Source organism: Aythya marila (genome assembly GCF_965140915.1).
Source record: "Aythya marila genome assembly, chromosome: 3".
NCBI classification, from domain to species: Eukaryota; Metazoa; Chordata; class Aves; order Anseriformes; family Anatidae; genus Aythya; species Aythya marila.
In genome coordinates, this window is record NC_139044.1 from 104,832,544 (window position 1) to 104,858,639 (window position 26,096).

The following is a 26,096-nucleotide window of genomic DNA, read 5'->3' on the forward strand; positions in this document are numbered from 1 at the left end:
CTGGGTTCACCTGTTGCATGGTAGAAATGTTCATAGCTGTCAGGGCTTCCTGGTGAAAGCAGAAAAATCCCAAAGCCGGACGATGCACAAGATGACAAAGGCTTCAGATATACAGTGAGCTGGGAAAGATGTACATCCACTTCTTGAAGAATGTATAAATAAATATTATGCAAAGGATTATAATGATTGAAACAATTACTGATAGATTGTTATACTTGCTCATCACCGTTTGAAAGCCAACTTAACATAAGAACTGGGTGGTACAGTGGAAAATTACTCCAACAAGCAGTGGTTCCTATCTTTCAAGTGCTGTGAATAGACTTTTCAGCAGAAGCAGGAATGCCATTGAAATTCACTAGGTGTGGCATTTCCCTGCTAAGCAGCAATGAGGAGAATTGTATTGAATTTCCTTCCCTGAAACTGCTCCAGAAAGAAAATGTGATGTGTCAGATAGCTAATAAATGGGTTTCTGTGCTCCCAGTCTTACCATTTTCAGTACAACAGAAGCCAGTAACTTGAGCATCCTGGTAACTTCAGTTCTGTTCTCTTTTCTCTGGGAAGTGTTAGCCTGCAATTTTAAAGTGACATAACTATTTGGCCACCTCAGATTCAGAGTTTCTAATGTAAATCTAAGTAAGCATCATTTATTTTGAAAATCGGCTCTCCTTCAAGTGTCTTCCAAGTCAATGTCCTGTGATCCTACCTCCTATCAAGTGGAAGTCTGTCAAGCACTGGCACCAGTGGGCTGGAACGGCAGAGTTTCAGGGCAGGAGCAGGGTACAGGGGGCAGCAGGAGGCTGCCTGACGGCACAGGAGGGATGCTGAGGCAATGTGTTTCCACCTCAGCTGGGCTGTCTTGGGCTCTTCTGGAGACCCCCGAATAAATCATATCAGGAACCTGTTTCAGGCCCTAAAAAGCCCTGTGTGGTGTAGTTTGGGACCAGGAGGGTGACTGAGGACACAGCTGAAGCTGATGTAGCTCTTGAAAAAAACATACTGTCAGACCACAGCTTGTGAGATGGTGATACCCTAATCCTCGAGCTCATAATGCCTGGTGGACTGCCAGCTATTAGAGAGGGCTGCCCCTCTTCTGTCCTCTCTACCATTACATGCTACCAAGCTTAGTGCCACTTGCAGTGATGATAGACCACATGCTGGCTACGGGCTATTTCTCTATTAATTGTTATATTTCCAAAGTTTTATTTTTCCATTGCTTGTTTCCCTACTTACTGAATTTGCATATAGCTTAAGGTGAAATATCAAACATAGCTGGGTGCACTTGTTGATTCGATAATCATTATCAGCTCGTAGCTAGTGCTGGGTCTCTCCTGCAATAGCTCCCTATAAATAGCACATTTCATTATGTAACACTGGAAAGATTTAGAAGGCTTTGCCTGAAGTCACAGATGTATCACCACAGTTCAGATTTTTCAATAATAATTTTATTTCACCACCTATTGCAACCAGATGCCTTATAAGCATTAATAAAATCCAAGCCAAAGGTTATGATCCTGAAAGCATAACAGAGCCATGAATTACTGGTCAGTTCAATTTCAAAGTCTCTCTAGGCCTGATGTAGGGGATGAAACTGCCAGTCAGTTCAGTTGCCACATATGATTTTAGGACACAGCTCTGCAGTCCCCTCTTACAGAAAGAGACATCACACATGTATCAGGACAAGTTTGTCTGAAGCTACACAGGACAAAATTTGTAATAATTGTATTTTACTTTATGGTATATAACTAAAAAGAATCATCAGATCAAAAGGAAAGTGCCCTCTTTCCAACTTTTTATTGCACAGAAGAATAGAAAAGCTGTGCTGCCTGCACATATGCACAGTTATAATTTTGGAGCTCTGCAGTTGTGTAGAAAGGCAGAATTAGATTTTAACATTAAGAACCTGTCTTGAAAACAAAATTAAACCATTAAAATACACACTAAATATGATAAGCAATGGTAATAAAGTGTTGGCAGAGTGAGAATTCCTTATATTCTTTTCACAGAGTGTAAAACTCAGCAAATAGTCTGACCATAAAATCGCGTATACAAGTAAGACAGACACCGACTGTTTGGAAGTTCATTTGTTTGTCAAGCTCTAATTTTTCACTGAACTTTATGACTTAATTAGGATACTTGAGGAGTCAGTTGCAAGGAAAGTGTGCTCTGGTTTACTGAGCTCATGTTTCTTGCTCTGGCTGTGCTTCCAAGAACTTCAGCAGGTAAAATTAGCAAGCAAACGCGATCACGGGGAAAATATATTCTCTGGAGCTTTGTTGTCAACAGCTAAAACCTGAAGGCTGCATTTTTGTATATGGCTGAAACCAAGGCTAGTTTTAGTAGCCTACGCAAAGAATGGGAGAAAATGATCAGCCCAGGATGTCGTCTGAGGATGAAGAACAGCCTGAGAGCCCTACTGGCTCCCCTTGGTCTTGGGTAAGATCTTATGTCCTAAGGCTACATAAATAACATTTTAAAGCTCTAGAAGAAAGTAACAGACTGTGCTCTATAAACCTAGGTAAAACTGAATATAATCAGCTTTTTTACTCTTACAGAGAAGTTTGTGTTTCATTACTTACTTGATTTCCTATTCTATTTCTACCTGAGATATTAAAAAAAAATAAATTAAATGGGGAAAACCTATTGCTCCTATTGTGTATGCCAAGTGCTGCAAGAAAACCTGTCTGATTCCATACTGTTTGCTGTCTTATTGGCTGTGTAAAGCAGCACTGTGGAGAGGTAGATTTTAGGTATAAAGGAGGGAAAATGATGTAAAGAATTGTGTAAACACCTGCTTAAGAGGTATCTTTTAAGAAGAGAGCCAGTGAGACCTCTATTACAAATACAGAAAAGCTTTGCCATCATTTTTTAAGATAGAAATTGCCTTAATATAAGACATTCTGCACTAATAGTCTAGTAGCAGTGGCTACATAAGACTATGGTTTAAGGCCTGGGCTTGATGCTTTATGATGCTATGTGTCATAGCTGTGTGTAAGTGAAGTTTTCTGCTGAGAAGATAAAGGATGCGTTCATTGCAATGGGGCTTTGAACTGAAACAGGAACAGCTCTACTGAATAATATGAGAACTCTGCAAGTGTCAGGAAAAGAGGGGGATATAAAAACAAGGGTTTCAATTACTTTTTAGAAAGCATGTTTACTACTGTAGTAGTTAAAAAAAAAAAAGTATTGAAATTAGTTTTTTTGTTTGTTTGTTTTCATTTCATAACCTTAAGTTTAATTTTCTTTGTACAAACATATACATCTATGATTTTTCTGAAAAAATATCAATGTTTGATAACTTCCTGGGAACCCGCATGAAATATCAGTTATATGCTTACAAGCATATTTGTGCCTGACCACAAATATTTAGAAACTATTTCAAAGTCATTTCTTTTTGAAAGTAAAAGTATAGAATAAACTGGTTTAGGTGATGATAGAATTGTGGATTTAAAATAGTTCATCACTGGAGGAACATGCAGGGAGGATGAAGAGGAGTACCAGTTGTTCTCACTATCAGTCCACAGGATTACTGATAAGTGACAGGACTGGTGTGTTGGTGAATGTCTATCTGGGTAGTAAGATAATTTATAGATGTTGATTTCTTAACTAAGAGTAAGTGAAAACTCTGTTTTCAGTGAAAATCCCCTGCAGACTGACCAGAATGGAGGCTGGGTAGATAGAGATACTGAATAGTTAACAGGTGGTTAGATCTCTAAGGAACATCTAAACTATATTCAGTTTGGTTTATAAATAAGGCAGGGATTTTTTTCATTTTTATTTTTACTTCAAACTTCAGTAGATTTCTGGCTATGAGTTTTATTAAAAAATTGACAATTGCATTTGTATGATTTGTACTTTAAGTTTCCTTCTCTGAAATTCTTTCACATATATGTCTCTTAAATTGTCATGGGAAATCATGGGTCCCACTGCTCTGTGGAACAATCCATTCTGCAACAAATATGAAAGTTTCATTGCAAGTTAAATAAGCAGTGTTATTTAGCATATAAAGCATATTGGATTTCCGATAGAAATAGATGTCCTAAAGATCATTTGAAACTGTTGCTGTTGGCCTTTAGGAGTTGCTGACTCTAGGTTTCTGCTAAGGACTTCAGAGAGGAAGACCATTTCTCTCCATAGATTTACTTGTGTTCTGTGTGTCAGCATATGGTAGAGTAATTAGAAAAATGTGGTCCCTGAATATGAGGACTGAATACCTATATCTGAGAGTTTTAAGAGCTCATAATAAGAGTTCTTCAATAAAAAGTTTCCCTAGGTATGCAAAGATAAATATATGAGCCCTCAGATTAAGCTTTGAAATGTAACATGCGATTAAAAAATTACATGCTTCTAGAAAGAAAACTATTCTTTTATAAGCATATAGGCCTCAAAGCACTTCCTCTGATTTACCATGGCATTGTAAAAGGACGACACAAAAATGATTTCATACAGGCATTTCCTTTCCCTGAGGGTATTGAACATGATTGTACACTTCTCTCCTTTTTATTAGAGGAATAAATGAGAAGATATGTAAAACGAACCACAGGCAAAGAAATTATGCATCACTGAAAGAAGCCAATGTATCACAGTAGGGGTGGTGGTGCTGTAATTTAGACTTGAAATAGAAAGATAGTAATGAAGACAGCTTTATGGTAATTGCACAACAGATTAAGCAGAAGGAAAAAAGTTACCTTAAAAACCTGCATAACCAGTTCAATCCCCCCCCCTTTTTTTTTTTTTTTTTTTTTTTGACCAGTAACTGGCAATGTGTCAGCACATGAAGTTTCAGTAGAAAATTGTGACTAACCTGAGTGGTTGGAAGTGGGATTCTTAGGAACAGGATGCTGCTGAAGCAGCATAACCTGCAGCCCAGGTTGCAGCTGGACTGCATCAGCTGTGTTATTCTTGTGTATCTGCCTTTCTAGACCTCCTGTGAAAGTAAGATAATTATATATTCTATTTAATGTTGTAGCCCATTGCAACAGCTTTGTATTTATAATGCAAAGGTGGATTCCTTTAGCCTATGTTTGCACCAGCTGAGCCGTATCTAAATCGGGAGAGGCTTATACATGTTTCAGTGCTATGTGGTAGGAAGAGCTTCTTTCACAGGTCTGGTGAACTTTGGGAAGAGTTCATAGATAGACCATCCCTGCCCCCTGCAAACACATATAGACAATATCCCCAATATACCCTGCAAAAGTGGGAGCGAGTGTTGCCTGGTAAGGTGAGAAGTCCATGAAGAACAGAAGGTAGCCAGTCTACCTCAGGAAAATGGCCTGGTGGGCATGGAGGAGTGAACCAAGACAGTGGTGTGCTGCCAGCCTTCTGACAAGGTGTGCCCTTTCCCAGTCCCCTTTTCCTGCTGGTGACAAACCCTCTGCAACCGATTAGTGGCCTGCGGACAGGGATAGTGTCTGCAGGCATCTGACAGGCTGGGCCGTGCGTTAACTGGTGAGGAACGCACCCCAACCTCAACAGTAGCACAGGGCCTGCATCGGTCTGGAGACCTCAGCTGAACACAGAGAGGGATGTGCTGATTCAGCACCCAGGAGGGCTGCTATCACCAAGCACCTGCAGAGGCAGAAAGTGTATTTTCCTCAGACTAACACAAAAGGAAAGACACAGTTATTTCGCAAAGCTAGCTAACTACAGCTTTTCTGTAGGGCCTGTCTCTGATGTCACCTCCAAAACCTGCTGCTCTCATGTGTCCCAAAACATGAAGGAACAATAAAATCTCTGCAGGGTGGTGACATGGCCACCATGGGTGTGTGCTGCTTTCTGAGCCAGCACCTAGGTGCTAGCGAGGGGAGATCGATCAGCTTGGGAAAGCTCTTGATAGTCACAGGGGACGCTCAAGAGCCTTTGCAGCAGCTCAGAAAGTCTTCTGAGGTGTCACAGTGAGAGACTGGGTGGTGACACTGAAGTAACAAGCGTGGCTTATGCCTACACAGCACCAAAACATCGAGACCAGGCCGTGCATAAGAACTGCAGTGCTAGGAAGTTGGGGTCAGGACGAGTGTGTGCTGGGCATGGAAACCTGACTGTCCATTTTGTGACCAGGAAGCGCACATGGGGCCCATGTGGCAGGAGCAGGGGCAACGCCCTTTATTCCTGTGATTAACTTGTTTGGATTCAACTTTTTTTTTTTTTTTTTTTTTTTTTTTTGTGGTTTCATCCGTTCAGTCAGGGGTTTTTGAAAGATGTGCTTGAAATCCCAGTATTCTGGGGCAGGCAGCTGTCTTGAGAAGTGGAGGATGGCATGAGGCTGTTTTTGGGAAACAACGTCAGGTGTAGGGTTGCATGCTTTCCAGGGAGAGCCCATACGGATGGTTTTGTACCTGGTAACTAATGAGATAGCATGGCATATGTAGATTAGCTAACAGATGCTGTAACTGCTGTTCATGTTTAATTACAGAAACATGTAGGAAGCACATTGAAAGTACTCACCTAACCTTCATTATCACCAAATTTTAGAGCAGATCTGGGCCTGTCAAAGCACAGAGGACACAAGGATCTATGTGAATTCTTGTATCAAACACAAACTTCCTCTACAGCCTTGGGCAATGTCATGTTTTATTTTGCAGAATTTCCATCTGTTGTAGGGATCTCTGTCGTGAAGTCCCAGCTTGAGACCTTCATGCTCAGAGGGACTTCGGCAAACTTTACCTGAGCTGCATGGGCTGAGCATCTGTGAAAACCTAATTTTTTAGGCTAATTTAACCTGAGGCTTATATTGTCTTTTGAGATCCTTCAGGAGAAGCCTTCTAGAAATGCAAAGCATTGCAGCAGTTGCCATCTGCTGCCAGTTGATGCAGCCTGGGCAGAGGGGCTGGTTGGCTCCTCAAGGGCAAGTTTCTGTGCCTCTCCAGCTAGTCTTGGATCAAACACTGAGTGAATGATAAAATACCCTTGTTTCTCCAGGGCTGTAGCCTTCTCCAAGGGAAGCTGAGCCCTGGAGCAGAACTGGCAGTTGGCTGGGGAAGATGCTGGGAGGCAGCGTGCCCAAAGCATTGGGGGCTTTGGAACAAGGCTCAGATGCTGAGGGAGGTAGGCTTCATCAGTGAGAGGCAGCTACAGGAAAAGAGCTGCCTACAAAGGGAAAATTTATTTGCTTTTAAACATGATAATTCTGTTATTTACTCTGCTTTGGTGTTATAGGCAGATTACTGCATTCAAAGGCCCTAAAAAATCCAGTGGGTTTTCTGGGCCTGAGCAGAACTCAGGTCTTTCCAGCAACAGGAGCTTATTTTCATGCCATGCCAGGCACGTCTGTAGTGGCAGACCTGTTTGCAGACCCTTGCTCCCATTTCAGAGGATGAAGGATGTATTCTTGCAAGAGGAAATAAGGGTAAATAATGTTCTCTCTGTGGATCAAGTACATGTGCTGCCTTCCCACCTACAGAAAAACAAACAGTAAATTGAATCCAGACTGTGCAGTCTTCTCTGCAGTGCCTAGAGCACCTCTCTGGGAGCTGACTGAAGACTGGATCCTTCTGCACTTTGTTCAGAGCAAACTGCTGGAGGTCAGCAGTCCCTCTGTATCTGGAGATCATGTCTCAGAGAGACTGCCCTGTCCTATTATAGATATGAAAGTTCAGCTCAATACATGAGGACCAAAGGATGTGAGGGCAGTAAAACACTATGAAGGTTATCAGCTGCCTCGCCTTCCAGTTCCTGTCGCCTACACTGCTACAAGGCTTCTTTCTTTGCAGGATGAGTAATGCTTTAATAACACTACTTGATCTTAGGTTGCCATAAATGCAAACAGAGTGTTAACCTCCCTGTTTCCAGTTCTTGGAGTGATCTGTGACAGGTGACTCTCACTTGCAGCAAAACTTCCCACCATTTAAAGGTGCAGCCCTGGCTGAATGGCTGAGGAAAACATACACCAAGTTCTCTGTTGCAAGTGCAAAACACTTCTAAAGGTGGAGGAAATGAGAAAAACATAATTCAAACAGGATGAAAGCACAAAAATGTCTCCAAGAACCAGGGCTGCCTTAAAATATGTGATTTTTAAAGGCTATGGTACATATTTGTTTCTCACTACCAACTTGGGAGCAAACAGTCTTGTGGATGTCATCACTTTCACAGAGCTGAAATAATTAAGAAATTGAGAGAGGAGCTGCTTATGTGGAGGACTACAGACAGGTGTGGAGGTGAGAGTGGAAGCTTGCCCCTGCAGTAAGGCAGCTGCAAGAAGAGAAGGGAACATTTTACTGCAAAGGTCTGAACCTTTGGACTCATCTGCTTAGTGAGCAGAAAAGAAAACAGCAAAAATGCACGATGTGGCTGAAAAACTACAGAACTAAGCATTTCCAGGGAGCAGAGTTTATATGGCCTTCTCTTGTAAGTGCATCCTCTTAATTTGAGGAATTTCAGAGGCAGATGGGCTCCTCCCGTGAAACCCAGTTTTAACCTGCACAGTCAGGAAAACATCAGCTGCCGAGTCAGCTTTGGGGATAAGTTAAAGGCATAGATGCTCCTACTGCTTGATCACTTGATTTGAGAAAAGGAGATATTAAAAGCTTGGATTCATCAAAGGATTTTTGGTATCAGTAGCCACCCTAGCAGGAAAATCTACCACTATTTTTCTGAAGAATTATAAGAAAAAGCAGTTCCTGATCCTGTATCTCAGACACTGAACCTATGATCTGGATTGCTCAAGCTGAAGCCAGCACTGTCTATTTGCACCTTCACCACTGTCCTCAAGCTCTCCATGCACTGTGTCCTGCAGGGCTCTAAAACTACCTCCCAGGCAGAAAGTCTGTGTGCATACATTAATTTAGGTTTTAGCAACTGAAGCAGAAAATATGGCAAATCAAAATTTTTGAAAATATGTATTTTTAATGAGGACTCTGGGGAGATGAGGTTTCAGTGTCACAAAGAATCCTGCAGTGCTGCCAGGGCATTCAGGAACAGGCGTCGGGGGCTTGTTTCTCCCTCAAGAGCACCACTTAGAAGTTACAGCTCGGAATCTTCAACATGTGGCAAGCTATGATTTTAATTTTTACAGTTTCCCAGTTAGTCCATCATCCAAGCCACAGACAACAGCACAAAAGAGCAATCGTTTACTTGAACAGAGCAGGCTCTATATTACAGGCATTGTTACCAGGCAACAGAGACATGCCCCTTCATGACAAATTCTGCGTCCTCCCTTCTGAAAGGCCAAGAAGAAAATACTGGAAGGATAGATTTATTTAGTACCTATATTCTCTTGTCTCCTCAGCCTTTTTTGTTTGTTTGTTTGTTTTTTTTTCTTTTTGTTTTCTGAATTTTGTGAGAGTCTTTTTCTGATCTCAGAGCAATGATGATTTTGTGGCATCACAACTGAAATGTACTGCTGTAATGTACAACCAATTTTTCTTTTGCCCAACAAGCATGGGGAATAGAAGGGATGAGGGCAGGATATTGCTACCTTTCTTTTCTCTTTCTTTATTTATTCAGTGGCAAATGCTTGAAACTTGGAGTTTTTGGGCTAAGTGGTAGATGAGCATGGTATTTGATTCATGAATCAGGTGAATAGTTTAAATATTTTCTTTGTTCTTGTAAAATATTGATCTAGTTTCATGAAAGTGCAGTAATCTGTCTGCATAGGTGCAAAGGAAGAAAATATGTTCTTTTTCATTCTAATGAAACCCTATAGTTGTTTTAATTAATTTACTTAATAATATTGTTTTTCAGGCCAAAATATTCACATTGCAAAACTCCACAGTATGGATTTTTTATTTATTTATTTATTTTTGGTGAGAATCCCTGTTTCATGATAGTAATTTGCTAGTATCCTCTGAAGCTCTTCTGGTCTGCAACATATCCTAAAATGAAATTAATATTTTCTAATGAAATTTTATGAGCAAGTTTGCAAGCTCCAGCTGTGCTCCTTTCTTCTTTTGGGTATTCTTTGTTGCTGCCAAAGGCCTCGAAAGCTGAGGATTTCTGAACCAAAAGTGACCTCCAGTGGTCACACACATCATTCATGACTGATGCCTAGCATTTATCTTTCCCTTGTTAGAAAAGAGACAATGACGTGGTAATAATTATCAGCCTGCAGCCTCTGCAGCACAGCCTCCTTGCCACCATGGTCAGTCAAACGATTCCTCACATCATCCTTACAATTTAGGTGTTTTGTATACCAACAGACTTGCTAACTAATATGAAAGGTTTTTTTTTTTTTTTGGTTACTTTTTCATCAGTGCTGTACATCTCAGGAGTATTTCTATCTGCATTATGCTTGGTCTTGGGTCTGCCTGGCTCATCCTCTTTGCTCACCCTCTGTATGCACAGCTTTGATGTTAACGTCCTCCATACAGCAATCTGGTTCCTTCTTAGGTATTATGCTAGCAATTTGGAGTTCTGCATACCTTTGCTAATATAATCACTATTTTTCCTTTTCAATCTGGAAATCTGATAGATTACCCTATCTTCTCCTACACGTTTTATCACCCCATGGACTTGCCTTTTCTTTGGCGTTTGAAGGTGGAAACACACGAGGCAGAGGTGCAAGCGGGACTTTGTGGGACGTCCATCTCAGTAAACACCTCTGAGAAATCTGTAGAGAGTTCAGGGATCTCCTTTCAGCATAAATGTCTGAGTACCTCCAGCCTCCCAGCTTTTGCTTAGAGATTTTTATGAAAGACATCTTATGGGGGGCTTTTTTTGCAGGGGGGTGCCTAGGAAATTCAATAGAAATGCACTCTTTAATCAATAAATTGCTAAAACTATTTGTATGAAAAACTCTTGAAAAAAACAACAGTTTCCTTAATTTGTATTAGCCTAATTTAAAATAAAACTAATTAAACTTGAAGAAGAGGAAACTAACTCTTCTGTTAGTATTTAAATGTCCTGCATCTTTACACCCTCAGTTAGATTCACTGGCCAAGCCACAGCATTTTTTTTTTGGAGGGTTGGTGGAAATGCAATAGTCATTGGAATTTGAGCTAATTTAAAGAAATACAGACATGGCCTTTGATAAAAACATTTGGGTACTCATAAATCCCTTCCCTTGGAAATTTTATTTTGCATGTGCAACAGGGGCAATGACTTGAATATAAATCAAGTAAGACTTGACTCTCATCTGAGACTGAGAAACAATCGGCAGCTCTTGGCCTAACCCAAGCAGTGCTGGCCTGACTCAGGGTGACAAAGCAATTCTCCCTGGTGCTGCTGGATGAGTGTCAACAAACCACTGCAACTTTCTCAGTTACTCCATCTGTTACAGGGGGATTATGCTAATAACATCTTTTGTAACATGCTTTGAGATTCATGGAGGCTGTGCTGTATACAATTTAAGAGGGATTTAATAAACAGATGGCAAAGACAATATTTTTTCCTCTCCTTTGTAAAAATTTACATAAGTGAAGAGAGTTAAAAGAATAGAAGGAGGAAGTTTGCTTTATTTTCATTTTATTGCTCCCTTCTGCTTCCCTCCGGCAGCTGTATTAGGTTTTGTAAAGTAGAAGCTTGTAAAGATGTCCACAGAGCATCTCTGCAGCAACACATTTGGATATAAACTGTGCCATAAAGCTTTTTTTTTTTTTTTTTTTTTTCCTCAAAATTAATATTTTTCTCCCTCTCTCTCTTCTTTCCTCTTTCTCTTCTCATCTCAGGGTGATAGGCTGTGTGTAACCAGGCCATCATGGTACAGCTGAAAACATGTACTAATCCTTATTTATGTGATGCACTAACCCTTATTTATATGATGAGCCCACTGATTTTGATATTCTTCCTCCTCTTATGAGTGCTGCACAAATCTCAGTAGATTAGGGAATGGAGCAGGAAGGAAATCTGTGTCAGAGTCAGTCCTGGGGATCTGCAAGCACAGACAACGAATGGCAGAGGGAGAACAGCATTTTATCTTGGCGTAACATCGCGACAGACAAAAAGGTGGTTTATTAATAGGGGGGTGGCAGACATGCTATCCCAACACTTTAATGACTGCAAAAACAAGATTGAGGCAGGTGTCTAATTTCCTGCTGTCAGCTTGTGCCTAATGGGTGACAGGTTAATGCTGAGGGAGAGGCAATGGTCAAGTTTCCGACTCATTTTTCTTGGCTGTTCTGGGGAGCGGGATGGGAGAGGAACATTTCTGTGACACATGAAAACATTATAAAGTAAGTACTAGCCTGGCACTTACTACAGCACCCAGATATTTACCTTTCAAAGGCTGGTCACTTTGCTTTCTTTCTCTACAAGGTAGATGCAGTGGCTGGGCTGCTTCCAGCCCAGCAGTGCTCACCCTTAGCCTTTGGCAGAAGCTGAGGGAGCCTTCAGCCTCCATGGAAGAGGGCTGCCAAAGGCCAGAGGCATCAGCCTGCAGCCCTTCCTCACGTGGCGGCTGGGTTCTGGTTCCCCGTGACCTCCCTCCTGCTTTCCCATGGACTCTTTTCAACTCCACCCATGTCAGAGGGAGCCAAAGAGGCTGCTGCATGTTTTTTTTTTATTGCACTTGGGTTTAGTGGAAAGAGAAGGGCATCCCCACTGATGGGTTTCCAAGAAAACAACCCCCTTGGAGTAAATAATTCCTTGAAATGTCTCTACCTCTCTGCTGCCTACAGAGGGAACTGTCAGCTTGCTTAGGCAACCTAAGCCAGGGTTAGGGAAGATGCTGCTTGCTGGGAACGTGCACAACATTGCCACGCTGGAGAGGCAGTTCCTTATTTTGTTCTCCACTGGCAGAGGCCACTGAAGGACTGACCAGATTTTGGAACACTGTTTTTGGAAATCCCTCACCTTCAGACAGTAGGGAGGATTGCACAAAAGGGGGATCTTGGCACAAACTATTTGTTTTGTCCCTATACAATGTGTAGCAAAGTGGACCACAATCAAAGCACTGATGAATGCAAGAAAGCAATAGTAAAAATGGGCATAATAGTAGAAAAGTGCATGTTTTTCTCCTTTGTAAACCTTGGGACAATTTAATACTCATAGAAATGAAATGGTTTTGACTGCTGTACTGATTTTCAGAATGCATTTGCATCTGTTTTCATTTTTTCCATTACCCATGAGATCTTGCTGAAGAAATGTTGCCTTTGTCACATGGAGCTGCAGCACCTGCTGGAAGCAGTAAGCTTTAGGTGAGGTACAAAGGCAGAAGTGTCTTGTAGGGACAAAGTGTGAAAAAAAGGTAAAGGAGAAAGAATAGCAGGCTGCTATGGAAAGGGCCTTCCCGTGACAGGCCAGAGGACCATTTACATGCCATTTTAAGGTAGGTCAGATGGATCATGCTCTAGCAATGCTACTTCTTCCTGTTGATTAGAACATGAATCCAGATGTAGCCATCTTCATTATGGATGTCTATGAGAAGGGCAGCCCCAGGATCTGATCTCACTGAAGCAAGATGGCTTTGAAGTCAGGGGAATGGATCATTCTCTGTCCTTCAAGCCAGAAATGTGCATCTGGTCTGAATATAGGAGGGTCCAGAATATAGGATTGTCTACCATGGGCACTCCAAATCAAAGGTTACCTTATTTAAGGTAATTTTTGAAGAAACCAATCAAAAGGTAGGAAATCTTCCTCCTGAATGCATGCCACATAATGAAGACTCTTAACTGGGTGAAACAGGCTCTGAAAAAGTATAGTCCTGTGTTGCTAATTGAAGTAAAACAAGAGCAGCTGGACTTCTGTGCTTGCTCTCTGCGGGAATCCCTTCATGTAGGAATAATTACATGATGGGAATTGCATAATGAAAAGAAAACCAGTAAATATGCCAGAGCCTGCTAGAGCAAACAGATTATTTCTTGTTGTTAGTATCGCACTTTTTTCTGACTTTCTAATCTGTGAAGTTAATTACAGAAATGGATCCTGCTAGCCTGGAGTATCTCTGATGTCCCTGGTCATGTCGCTGTATTTGGGAAGAGGTTTGTGGCACAGGTCTTGAAACTCATCTTTCCATATCCCTCTTAAGCTGCAAATCCAGAAAACAGAGAGCCCCAGAGCATTCCTGAGGGCAGGTGCTTGTCCTGTGATGCTTCGCTAGCATCAACAGCAGCAGAGAAAGGTGCAGAAGAGATACTTGTAATGAGTTTTCAGAGCTGTCGTGTTCTCCTAGGATGAGCCAGCCCCACATGGAGCGTATGCTGGTGATGAAAGCTCTATGCTCTACAGCAGGGGCATCTGTGAAGCTTCACCCATAGGATTGAAATGGATGGAGAAAAATGTTATCATGTAAAAAAAAGAAAAGTGATAGATGCCAGGCCACTGAGGCTGTGTTAGGCAAAATATTGAAGGAAGTAGGAGGAGAGGCAAGGAACTTGTAATAGTGTGATTTTGTTGCATGTTGGAACAATTTCAAAGCCAAACCAATTATTTTAGTATTAATTAAAGCCTGGTTAAGACCTAGGGATTACTAACATGTTTAAAAATAGATTTAAAAAAAGTTTTTTTTTTTTTAAAAAGTTTTTTTCTACATAAACAAGTACAATACTTGCAGCACGGAAGTAAAATGCTCCTGCCCTATTGCACTCTGCAAAGTTTCTGCCTGAGAATATGAGTCAAAAACTTCCTTTTGTTCCACACGTGTTTTTTTCTACTATTCAGCAAAGTTGCTGTGCATTTTGATTGGTTTTTATGAGCACTTCCTTCTTCCTAGAAATAGTCCTGAACAGCATGTAGCGTTAGTGAGAAAAACAAATCACATGCAACGAAAAGCACACTTAGGTTTCCCCTCCTCCTTATTTTCTGGCCTCCTGGACAAAATCCAGCATGGAACTGCTTCCAAAGTCTATTTATGAACTTGTATTTACTCTTAAATATACGTAGTCTTTACTACATACAAACCCTATGTTCTGACCCAAGGAACTTGGAACCTTTGTTAGCATTGAGAAACTCAATTTCATAGCAGGAGGCTGAGGTGGATGCTGTTTTCTCTATTTTACATCATAACAAAACAAAAACAAAACATCATCAACAATAACAATAAAACAGAGGCAGAGAGAGGTTAGCCTGGTTGTTCCGTAAAGGACAGAAAGCCCGTGACAGTGCCAGCCACAATGGAAGTTTCCAAACTTCCTGGCCCTCCCCGAGATGCAGGATTGTTTTCCTTCTCTCATTGTTTCTCATCCAGAAACCTGATCTTGTGACACAAGTCCTGCCCTCTCCGTATTACAAAGATAGACCTGTTCTACAAAATGACTGAAACTTATTCCTTAAAAAGCTGTGGCTAGCAAATCTGATTTAAAAACTGAAGATAACATAAAAGACAATTACACTTTTCTCCCCTCCCCCCCCCCCCCCCCGCAGTTAGCAATGTACATCCGAGTCTGCAAAATTTGCCTGTATGGTTTGAAGGAATCATAAGAAATCTGTCTTTATTTATTTATTTATTGATGGACAGAGAAAAGTGTGAAAACAATCACATGATTTTTCATTCACTTGCACTTTAATACAGGGTTGTTATCACTCTTTCATGAAGTCATATCTTGAAACCTGATGGTCACGTTACTCTGTGGGTACACTTGCTGACTCTGGGCTGTAACTTACACATAAGTGCTTAGATATCAGCACTTGACTCTGTGCCACAAACTTCAGCCTGTGGCAAAATTTAATCTGCTCTGCATAAATTGCAATCTGACAGGAGGCTTGCCACAAATCAATGGGCAAAAATGGGTTGGGAAGCATCATCTGAAGTTTAAAATAGCTGTGATACCCAGGGGGAAGACCTCTGAGTAAAAGCCTACAAGCAAGCAAAGTGACCAGCCAAAGCGAGCAACAAGCCCTCCTGAATTTCAAGGATCTGTCCCAGATGTGACCATTAATTCTGACCTGCTGCCACAAGCTTTATGCCATGCTCTGGAAGCAGCTATGATAGGCAAAAGGTTTGTCTCACAAAATGAAAGGTTTGTACAGCTTTTTAGTGTGTGGCACTGAGTTTTGTGCCTGTCATCTTTCTGATCCCAGGCACAATCCTAAACCTCATGCCCAGATTTACCTGAAGAATAAATGGAATCAGAGAAACACTCATTTTCTTACAGCCTTTCTGAGAGATCCCCCACAAGCTTCAGCAAGTTGTCTGTATATGGCCTATGGCAAAACTTACTAGCAAGTGAAAACACACACAGTCTGTGCCCACGTTATCTGACTGGCACACAGCAGTAGCTTTTATTCCTGCTTGCTTCTAGGTGCTGTGGAGGCTGGGGTTCAGCATGTGTCACAGACCCAGTTTCTCAAGCCTGTAAACAAGACTTCTCCAGGTTGAGCTCTGCTGTTGTACCTGTTTGACCAGAATATGTCTGATTTAAGTCAATAGCTTAATTGCTCCTGCCTTTTTTTCTCTCCTTGAGGATCCTATGTGTACAGGACTAAGCACGTACCAGGTGTCACAGCAGGAAAGCAAATGGGGCAGGTGTACATTTGGTCTGGTCTCTATCCATCTTGCATAAGCAAATGTTTCCAGACTCTTCATGGGTGTAAACCCCATATTCTGCTGATCTTCAGATCTAGCTCTGAAGTCCTTGGCCTTGTACTTAACAGGGCCTGGACATCCCAAAGCTAGCCACAAGGCTAAGACCAACATGCAAGGGCATGTACGGTGCAGATGCCACCATTTTGAAGCTCTCTCATCTGCCAGGTTTCTGCCCCTCACTGTGAGGACAAGGCAGTCAAGCTCTGCTTCTCATTGTAACCCTTCTCCAGTGAAAGGAATATATGGGCTTCCTGGGTGGTTTGGTGGTGAGCTGCACTTGGTAGCCCCCATTTGAGGTGCAATGGTGAGGCTGCCCTGTGGAGGAGAAGGCTGGGAGGTCACCAGGTCTGGAAAGAAGGGTGCCGTGAGTGAGGGTGTGATGATCGGGTGATGTGGAAACATCACCTCATGAAACACCTTTTGGTAGCCTGGGGTAGTGCCTAAGAGAAACATTCCCAGGTGCAGTGTTAACTACAGTGATTAAAATACCTGCCAAGAGCAAGCAGGAGGTGTGGTGGTGAGGCCATCACGCCAGCCAATGGAGGCAGTGTTCAAACACGCTCTAGTGGCGTGGTGAAGATGAGGAAATGGTCTCTACCAGCTGCCTATAGATGTGTCATAAGATTTGAGATAAATAGCTGATCATTTTCTCTGCAAGTGACTAACGTAAGCTTAAGAGATGGGAGGGAGCTCGGGAGAAAGAATTCAAAACCGGCGCAAGGCAGGAAATTTGTACCAGACGGGTGCATTTGTTAGACTGGCACTGCAGCCTCATGCGTTAACCCTGTGGTGGGGTGAATAATTTACCTGCTGTGTAGTATTACTCCTCCAGTCCTTATTTCTATCTTTACCTCAAAGTCACTTTCAAATGTGGTTTGAAAACCACCAAGCCTGGGGCCTGCTACAGATCAGAGCAATCAGGGGCTGTTTCTCTTCTCCCACAGCAAGGAGCCTGGAGCTCTAGGACAGGAATGTCATGGATATTCTTACTTTTTAATTTTATTATTATTATTATTATTTAATTTAGAGGCTGGATTACTACAATGCATTCAGCATAGGTTAAAATCATTTAGGAATTTGAGGTAGTGCAAAATGCAGCTTTCTGTATTTCCAGAAATGACATGGGCAGGGGAACCCTATGCTCACGCTGCAGGAGCTGCCCTAGCCACCACTGTGGGCTGGACAAGTATGAAGGCCTCAAGTCATTTGGGATCTTCCCACCCTATAACCGTGCCTCTAATTCAATGAGACCCTGGAGCTACCAAAATGGTTGAGGATAATGGCTCCTTTGACTGGAGAGAGATGACACAGGTGAGGCGAGAGAACAGAACAGGTTTCGTGTTGGGCCTCCTCAGCTTCATACAATGCAGCCTGACTATGATTTTCATGTTTCAAAGTATATAAATGGTGATGTGCTCATCTCCACGTGCTGTAGCCCCAGATGTGACCTCCCACAGATCAGCAGCTGTATTCTGTAGCCTTTTTGTAGAAGTTAAATGTAGACAGTAATTCTTTGAGCCTTGTGAGTTAAGAAGTCAGGCCTTTTGACTAGGAACTCACACAGTTTCTGACAGAGCTCTCCATGGTTGTTTCTGACATTTCTGCAACAGCAACCCATTCTGTGACATAGGTTTTTGATGACCCAAGCTTCACCTGACTCTAGCCACACCTCTCCAGCAAAACTTAATGTTGTCAGTCAAACCTCACTCTGCTAGATACTAGGAAATGGGTTTCTTCCCATAGCAGTAAACAGCCGTTTAGAAAGGAATCCAGTCATGTGCTGAATTTAGGATCATCATCTTATCTGACAAGAGGGCCTTCCTTCCTCTTTGCTGTTTGAAAGAGACCCTGTGGTGGAGATAACATCACTTTATCAAAGGCACCAGCTCTGGGTATCTGTGAAAGAACAGATCTGCTGCTCTGCACTATGCAGAGAAAATGTAAGTTGCCTCTGGGCATCTGAGGTGGGCCTTATAATTGTTTTTTAAAATAAGATGCCCCTCAGGGGAAGAAATAGGATGTTTCTGGCTGGTACTAGCAGGAAAGCAAAGAAGCACACATATACCATGCACTTAACTACATTAGGAGGTATTATTACTGCAGGAACCAGATTTAAATGAGGTGAGTAATTCACAAATGAGCAACTTTGTTTACAACAGCTGTTGCAATCAGTGTGATGAGTTAATCAATGGCCAGGTGATGTCATGCAACTGAGTCACAAGTTTGAGACAGAAGAACCTTGTAGGTCACCTGTCCTGTCCTTTGGCTATTCTGCTGTGGTTTCCTGCAGCTCATTTCTACACTGTTTTCTTAGTCAGGCTGAAAACACACCTCATGTGATGGGGCTTTTGCCACAAGGTTCTGAATTTTTCCACAGTGAGATTTTGTTGCTAGGAAAGGGCTCCTAAAAATGCAGCCTCATCCTGCTGTGTCAGTTTATCACAGAATAGCAGAATACAAGGCTGGAAGAGACTCAGAGATCGTCCTGTTCATTTCTATGCCTAAAGACAAATGCAACTAGAATTACAACATTTCTGACAAACCTGTGTTTACCTTGCTCTGAAAGATTTCTAGTCTCTTCTGGCAATCCATTCCAGAGCTTGCCTACTCCTGATATTATAAAGTTTTCATGTTTCAGTTTTTAATGCCTAAAATGCTTCCTGTTGCATTTCATACTCACTGCATTTCCATATCTCTCCTGAAGAGACATGGATAACAGTTGTCACCTTTTCATTTTTCTTGTAATTTTTTATACTAGATGATTATTTTTTTTCCCACAGTCTAGTGAAGGGATAAAATACAGACTAATTGTTTTGCAGATGTCATGTCAAAACATGTTATCTCTGAATCTTCTTTTGTGTTACTCCATCTTCTATCATCTATAACAAATTTTCATCCTCTGAGTCTCATTCACATTTAGCTGGGCAAAGTACAGCTTGGCTTAATGCTTCCAGACTGGCCAAAATAGTGTTATGAAGCCTCTCTTCAAAAGTTAAAAAGCAAATTTTGCTTTGTGTCATCAATAAATTTACTATAACAGCTGAGGAGGACATTATTCTTATTCAACAACAGAAGAACTGAGGTCAACAGCAGTGCTCATGGTATGTCCACATGCCTGGAAGAGGGCTCAAGTAGCTCCAGAGGAGATCTGAGCCCTTGGCTACAAAGCTGCAAGTCAGCTAAGCAGTGTTAGGGCAATCGTCCACCTTTGATGCTTCCTGGTATGACCTAGTCACCTCCTTGCTATCAAGCTCTTTCATCCCCCCAAACCGGTTGGCCCCATTGCAACTGCCTGCTGGGAATGCTCTGCTGTGCCAGGAGAGCCTGGAAGCTGCTCGCGGGCTGGGGCCAAGCACTGGTCTACCAGTGTTAGGGCAGAGATGAGGCTGCTCCAGCACCTCCGCCTGCGCCCTGCCTCTGTTTAGTTTTGCAGTACAGGAATAGCCTTGTGTCCTATTTCACTGGCTTAAGCACAAGGTCATCTTTTGCCTGTGTTAGCTTTGCTTCCTAAGGTCAGCAGAATGACTACAGATGCTGGCATAGTTAAAAGAAAGATTTGATGCATTGTGTCTGCTTTAAAATAATTTTCACTCAGGTCAATTTGCATTTCCAAGCCCACTAAGTAGGAAAGCTGTTTTCTAGCAGTCACCTTGAAAAAGAGGGCACGCTAAACAATGTACAAAAAAACATTCAATAAATACTACTTTTTTTTCCCATTAATTGTAGGACTGAATGAAAGCTCCTTAGGGTTGTTTTCCAAATGCAAGCAGGAGCAGAGATTAGACAACTCTAAAGATCAAATACTTAACTGCAATGTTAACTGTACTTTTAAACTGCTGGCAGGGATCCTGGAGAGTCCCGTGGTTGTTACACCAGTACACAAAGAATGTTTTACAGGACTGTCTCTGATCAATGTTTTTCAGAGGAACTGAATGCAAAAGCAGCAGCACTATTGTACATTTACCAACTCTGTTGCAACACACTGTTGACTTCTCTGCTAATGAAACGTACTGTTTTCTGTGTCGATTCCTATTATGGTGTTCCTATTTACATGTATTTAACCATGGGTGTGAATTATCAGGAACTCTGATTGCTATTAAGAAAGAAAGAAAGACAGAAAGAAAAAGGGAGAAAAACAGGCAACAAAACAAAGGGAAAGAGAGAGAGAGAGAGAGAGAGAGAGAGAGAAAGAAAGAAAGAAAGAAAGAAAGAAAGAAAGAAAGAAAGAAAGAAAGAAAGAAAGAAAGAAAGAAAGAAACATAAAACACATAAACACTGCAAATTTGATCTTTAATATTCTATATATTTTGTAATAACATTGAGCTGTCAACTGCTATGATATCTTCTAGTCACCACCTTGGTCACCAAAGCAACAAGAGGCATCTTGAACTCAACCCAGCACATGCAACAGGAATATGTAATTATCTTAAATTACCCATTTGCATAAAACAGGTACCTGCATTTCAATGAATAATTTAGCCTGCAAGAATATTTATGTTCTTTTCCTTATTGGTGCAGCAATACCAGTACTTTTGTTCTGCTTCTGAGAGTGGAAAGGATACTCTTCTTGCTAAAATTATGGGCCATATGGAAAGAGATCTGTTTTTAATTCAGATGCTAGACTTCCTTGGTAACCCGGAGTAAGTCATTTAATCAGGGTGTATCTTAGTTTCTTCATTTGGAAAATGGAATTAATAATACTTCCTGGCCTATAAGGTTGTTGAGAGAGTTGGTAAATTGTGTTTGAGGAGCATGGTGCAATCCTTAATGGCAGGCTCCGGGTGCATGGTATTATCATGCAGAGAAGGGCTACGTGTCAGACCTCTACTGTCTTCTCCTAAAGGTGCCACCCCGAACTTCATGTCATCCACACAAAATGTTATCCTAATTATGCATATAACAGTGTGTGTGTAATGAACAATAATGGAACCCTTAAGAACTGCACTTATCAGAATTGGGTGATTTTTTAATTTTTTTTTTTTCCTGATCCCTTCTTATTTGTTAGTATTCCATTAGCCATATTTAAATGAGAGATAGTTCAGAAAAGGGATAATTTTGAGCCTTTTCTACATGCTCATTAAGATCCCTTGGAGTATTCTGGGTCTCATATAGCTTGAGAACAATGAAGAGCAAAATGACTTCTGTTTTTTCTGGTGAGCATTTGTGTTTGAAAATTTTTGATATTTGAATATAAAGGACCATGAATGTTTTCATAACACATGTTACCATAAAACCTGGTTGTATTTGAATGTCAATTTTACTAAACACCAAAGGAAACTCTTTCATATATCATTTTATTTTATGGGTCATGTAGAATTAGTTCTTTCAGTATAAAATTTCAGTATGAAATAAGAAATAGTATATAATGTTGAGTTTTTCTTCAGTAATTTTTCTTTCTAATTTAATAGAAGGATGACTGAATCCCCTCATCAAAACTTGGAGCTCACCCTTTTCATTAGATATTAATTAATTTCAATGTCTTACAACTGTGGCTTTTTAAAAAACGAACTCGGTATTCATTCCCAGAATGAATGCATATTCTACTCATTCAGAAAGAGATCATCGCACTTGCTATGTGCCACCTCAGCTCTAGGGCTCTGACTGAAATACAGCCACTCTTGAGGATCCTGTGCTGTCTGCCAGTAAGGGACTACTCACAGGACAAAGTCCCGATTTTACTGTGCAGCTCCTTAACTTCGTGTTTCTCCAAACGGGCTGAAATGGGCCCCTTCTGTCCTACAGACTACCTTCTCTCATCCTGCTGGATATTACAGGTCTTCCTGTACCATAGAGACCAGGGATGCTGCTATATGAAAAGGTCTTCTCCCTAGGTAGCAGGGTAAGGCTCCAGCTCTGCCTCAGTCCTTTGCATTGGGCATCCCCATCCTGCAAAAGAATAAACAGAGACAGGGATCCCCTGCTTCCGAGCTCTCTCTAGCAGATGATATAGAGCTTACTAGCAGATGATTAATTCTACTGGAAAGACAAAACAAACAAAACAAAGTAAAACATCAAGAACAACAAAAACATGAAAATGGAGATGGTGGAAAAAAAGGGAATTGAGAACATCTCTCAGTAAAGATAAAAAGTGAGGATGTGGCTTACAAAGGAATTGCAGGGGATGTATTACAGCAGCTGAGTTTCAAAGACAGTAGTTGAGGCCTGGATACATTCACTTTTGTGCATGGTCAATTAACTGGATTCTTTTTTTTTTTTTTTTTCCCAGATTCCACTGATGAAAGATCCTGGTTGGATTCGAAACGTCTGGACTCGCAATCTAAATGTAAGGAATTTTATTGTCTATTTACTTTCTAACTCCAGCGCTGTATGGCAGGCCTAGCTTGAAGCTAGGCAGGTCCTTGGGAAAAGCAGATAAGGCAGAGATTAATGCTTGACCACAGCCCAGTACCCAGCACAGCACGTCCAAGTGTCACTCTCTGGACACTGTGTGACCAGATGCCCAATGGGGAACTGATATTGCTGTGAAAGGTTGGGAGACTGTGCAACTGTGGCCCTCACATGGGGCTGGTACTAGCAGGATAAAGATGGAAACATCAAAAACAAACCAACAAACAAAGAAGGAAATTTAGCACTTAGCCTGGGCAATAAGAATAAAATAAGCAAAGCTGTGGCAAATGTGGGTTAAGGGACATTTGCAAAGCCAGGGAACATGTGCCCAGGCAGCCCTGCTGCTGCTCTCCTGGAAGGCCCATTCATGAGGTAGTGGCCTTGGGACATGCAACCACAAATTGGACAAATGAACTCCCAGGAGCAATGATGAGAGAAAGAACAGCACTTCCATCCCAGTTAGAGATCTGCCACTGCTGAATGACTGGTGAAGGAGGGAAAAGGCAGAGTCAGCAAACAACCTGCTGCCTTCCTAAGTGACTCTGGACTGTATTCCTCAGCAGCGACCTACTCTTACGGAGATGGTGGGGCAGAGGATTTAGAGGCTGACGTGTTTTAAATCACATGTAGGACAATGGCATTTCTACCCAGCACCAAGTAGTGCCACACGGACACATCATCTTAACTGAACTGTTGGAGTCCCTGTAGATCTCTGTGTGGGTTTCACAGAACATTAGCCTGGGTGGAGTATCACACATCACATTGCTATCTCATGTAGATCCTGCTCACATGTTTCCACACAGCTTACACTGGTGCAGTGTAGAAGATATGCTATGATTTATGGAGGAACCTTCCTGATCTAGGAGGCTGTGGCTGACTCACAGGTAGCTAGCTCCTCTGCGTGCTAGGTGGTTGTAGAGCCTGGCAGCTTTTCAGTTTGGGTCTGACAGATATAGGTGAAGATTTCCATGGAGCTATGCCAACACAAATCGAGGATCTAATCTATATGATGAGTTTGATATTAGCAATGTCATGTAAAGCGGACGGGTGGGTAAATCAAACAGGCAGGCTGAAACAAGGGTGAGGTTGGCTGCTGTTGGGTCGGGTTGGGTTTGCATACCCATTTCAGTATCTGAGCTATGTAGACAGAAAGGTACCTGGGAATTCAAAATGCAAATAAAATAAACAGGGAAGCAGCTCCAATTAGCAAAGAACAGCACAAAATCTGAAAATTAAACACATCTAATGCAACAGTATGGATGCGGTCTTTCCATTCCAGACTTGGGCAACATCTGGATCTGCATTCAGGTGAGATTCTGAACTTTACAGCATCTTCTGGGCAAGTGAAATGCGTCTTGTGAACTTGTACTGGAGTTTGAAAGAAGTGAGGATAATGCATTATTGTAAGATTACACTTTCAGAAGTATCACTTCGTGTTTTATTTGGGCAAAATTTTGAATGTATTTTTATAGCTCATTATTATGCCATTTGTCCTAGACTACTCCTAATGCAGTATAAAAATACCTGAAGAAGATGAGGAGAAGCAATTTTGTAACATAGATGTGCAATATTTAAAACATGCTGCATGGAAGACAAATCACAGAAAATTAATGAACCACTAAAATAACACAAAGGGTGTTGCAGACAAGACATGCTAGCACTAGGTTTTGCCTATGTCTGCACAGACACGGTAGCAATCTTGCAGCCTGCAGTATGAAACAGAAAGTGAGAAAACCGCATCAAACAGAATCTGCCACAGGAAACAGAATTACACAGGATAAATAACATGACCTGGACAAGGTAGATGAGCAATAGCGATGATCCCATCCCCGGGCAAGCAACATGCAAAACATACGGGGTGAATGAGCTGGGCTGCAGGGGAGGGGCATCTGATATCACCGGGCTGACTACATAGGCAGGCTTTTTTGTCTGTGCCCAAATTGCACTGTGGGGGTGGACATGGGGAAAAACAGGGTGTCTGAAGAGGTCAGATCAGAAGCAGACATGTACTTTGACATGACTCTGAGCTACCTGTGGGTATGACTTTGTTTTTTTATTCTGTTAAATATATTTATTTTCTGTATTTTCTGACCAGGCCTTTGTCAGCTTCTTCTACTACTGCAGAGCTCAATGCAAAACACTATCTGCTTGCCTACTCATAGATTTGCTTTTTTTTTATGTAAAAAAAATCACCTGTTTCAAACAATGAGCAAGACCCTTTGCTTGTGTAAATCTGCAGAGGTCACTGGTTTGAATGGGATTATCTTGCTGTGTATGGACAGAGCATGGGGCCTGAGTTCTCTTTGCGCGTGATCTGCCGAGCACAATGTCGCTAGCCTGCAATGGGAAAACCAGCTCACATTGCTTTCACAGGCAGAAGCTGCTAGGTTTGAGGCTGTTCACGGTCTGTAGATTTTTCTGCAGTAGATAAACTGTAGGGTAAACTGTTGGTATCAGGACTGGGGCAAAGTCTCTGATGAATTCTCAGGTTTGCATAACAGAATATGTAAAGCATTCAGGCTGCCAGGACAGAGGCAGAATGTGCTAGACCTAATGAAATGATTTCACTAATTTCACTGAAGTAAATGATTGCCATGGACTTATGCAAAATGTTTGTATATAAGAAACACTGATGCCAAATTTATGGTTCCGGTGCGGTATAATTTTCACAATGTGCTAATGCCTGAATGCAGCCATTTTATCAAACAAACAAAACAAAACAAAACAAACAAACAAACAAAAAACACAACAGAGAAATACTTTTTAAAAGTTCTGTATGTGCAAGTGCTGGAAATCTTTTTTAAAGTTGTGAACAGAAATACTTGGATACAGAGTTACCTTCATTGCCTTTTATGTAAAGGTAGAGTCTAGAGAATGGTAAGAAGAGCAGACAGAGTTCATTAGGGTTTCTTTGACAATATTTGAATACTGGACCAACCAAAATTGTTTCAGACTTCTCAGTTCAGTATTGAATTAGTTTTCCTTACAATTAATTATTGCTTCGTGAGAGCCATTTGAATACATCAGACTGTTTGGTCAGATTACATATCCATAATAACCTTCCTTTCAGACAGGTGTTTCACTTGCAAAAAGCTTGTGTCTGCTTTATACTGAGACTCATTTATGTTTCAAAGCCTTTGTTCAAATATTAATATTTAAATACCTAAATTTCCCATTGAGATAAAATTACAATATCTGCTTGGCGTTCAACACAACAGCAAAAACAAAAACAAAACAAAACAGGAAAAAAAAAAGAAATATTTACTTAAAATCTGCAGGCTGTAGCTCCTCCGTTAAATACTTCATTTTCAAATTCCAGATTGGCTGATATATTCTTAGTCATGCCAAACCTAAGTTT

General features: G+C 41.4%; 1 protein-coding gene across 4 annotated transcripts in view; it reads left to right on the plus strand.

Moving 5' to 3' along the window:
- The first annotated feature begins 2,286 nt into the window (after positions 1 to 2,286).
- Positions 2,287 to 26,096, plus strand: part of LPIN1 (lipin 1) — a 76,023-nt gene continuing 52,213 nt past the window's right edge. The window contains exons 1-2 of one of the 4 annotated variants that reach the window (XM_082757256.1): positions 2,287 to 2,433; positions 22,617 to 22,673. In XM_082757256.1, the coding sequence (XP_082613382.1) occupies positions 2,353 to 2,433; positions 22,617 to 22,673 (138 nt within the window). In that variant the 5' untranslated portion in view covers positions 2,287 to 2,352. Of the gene's footprint in view, positions 2,434 to 22,616; positions 22,674 to 24,648; positions 24,776 to 26,096 lie in introns of those variants that run through there. The other 3 variants (XM_082757258.1, XM_082757257.1, XM_082757260.1) reach the window with 3 other exon arrangements.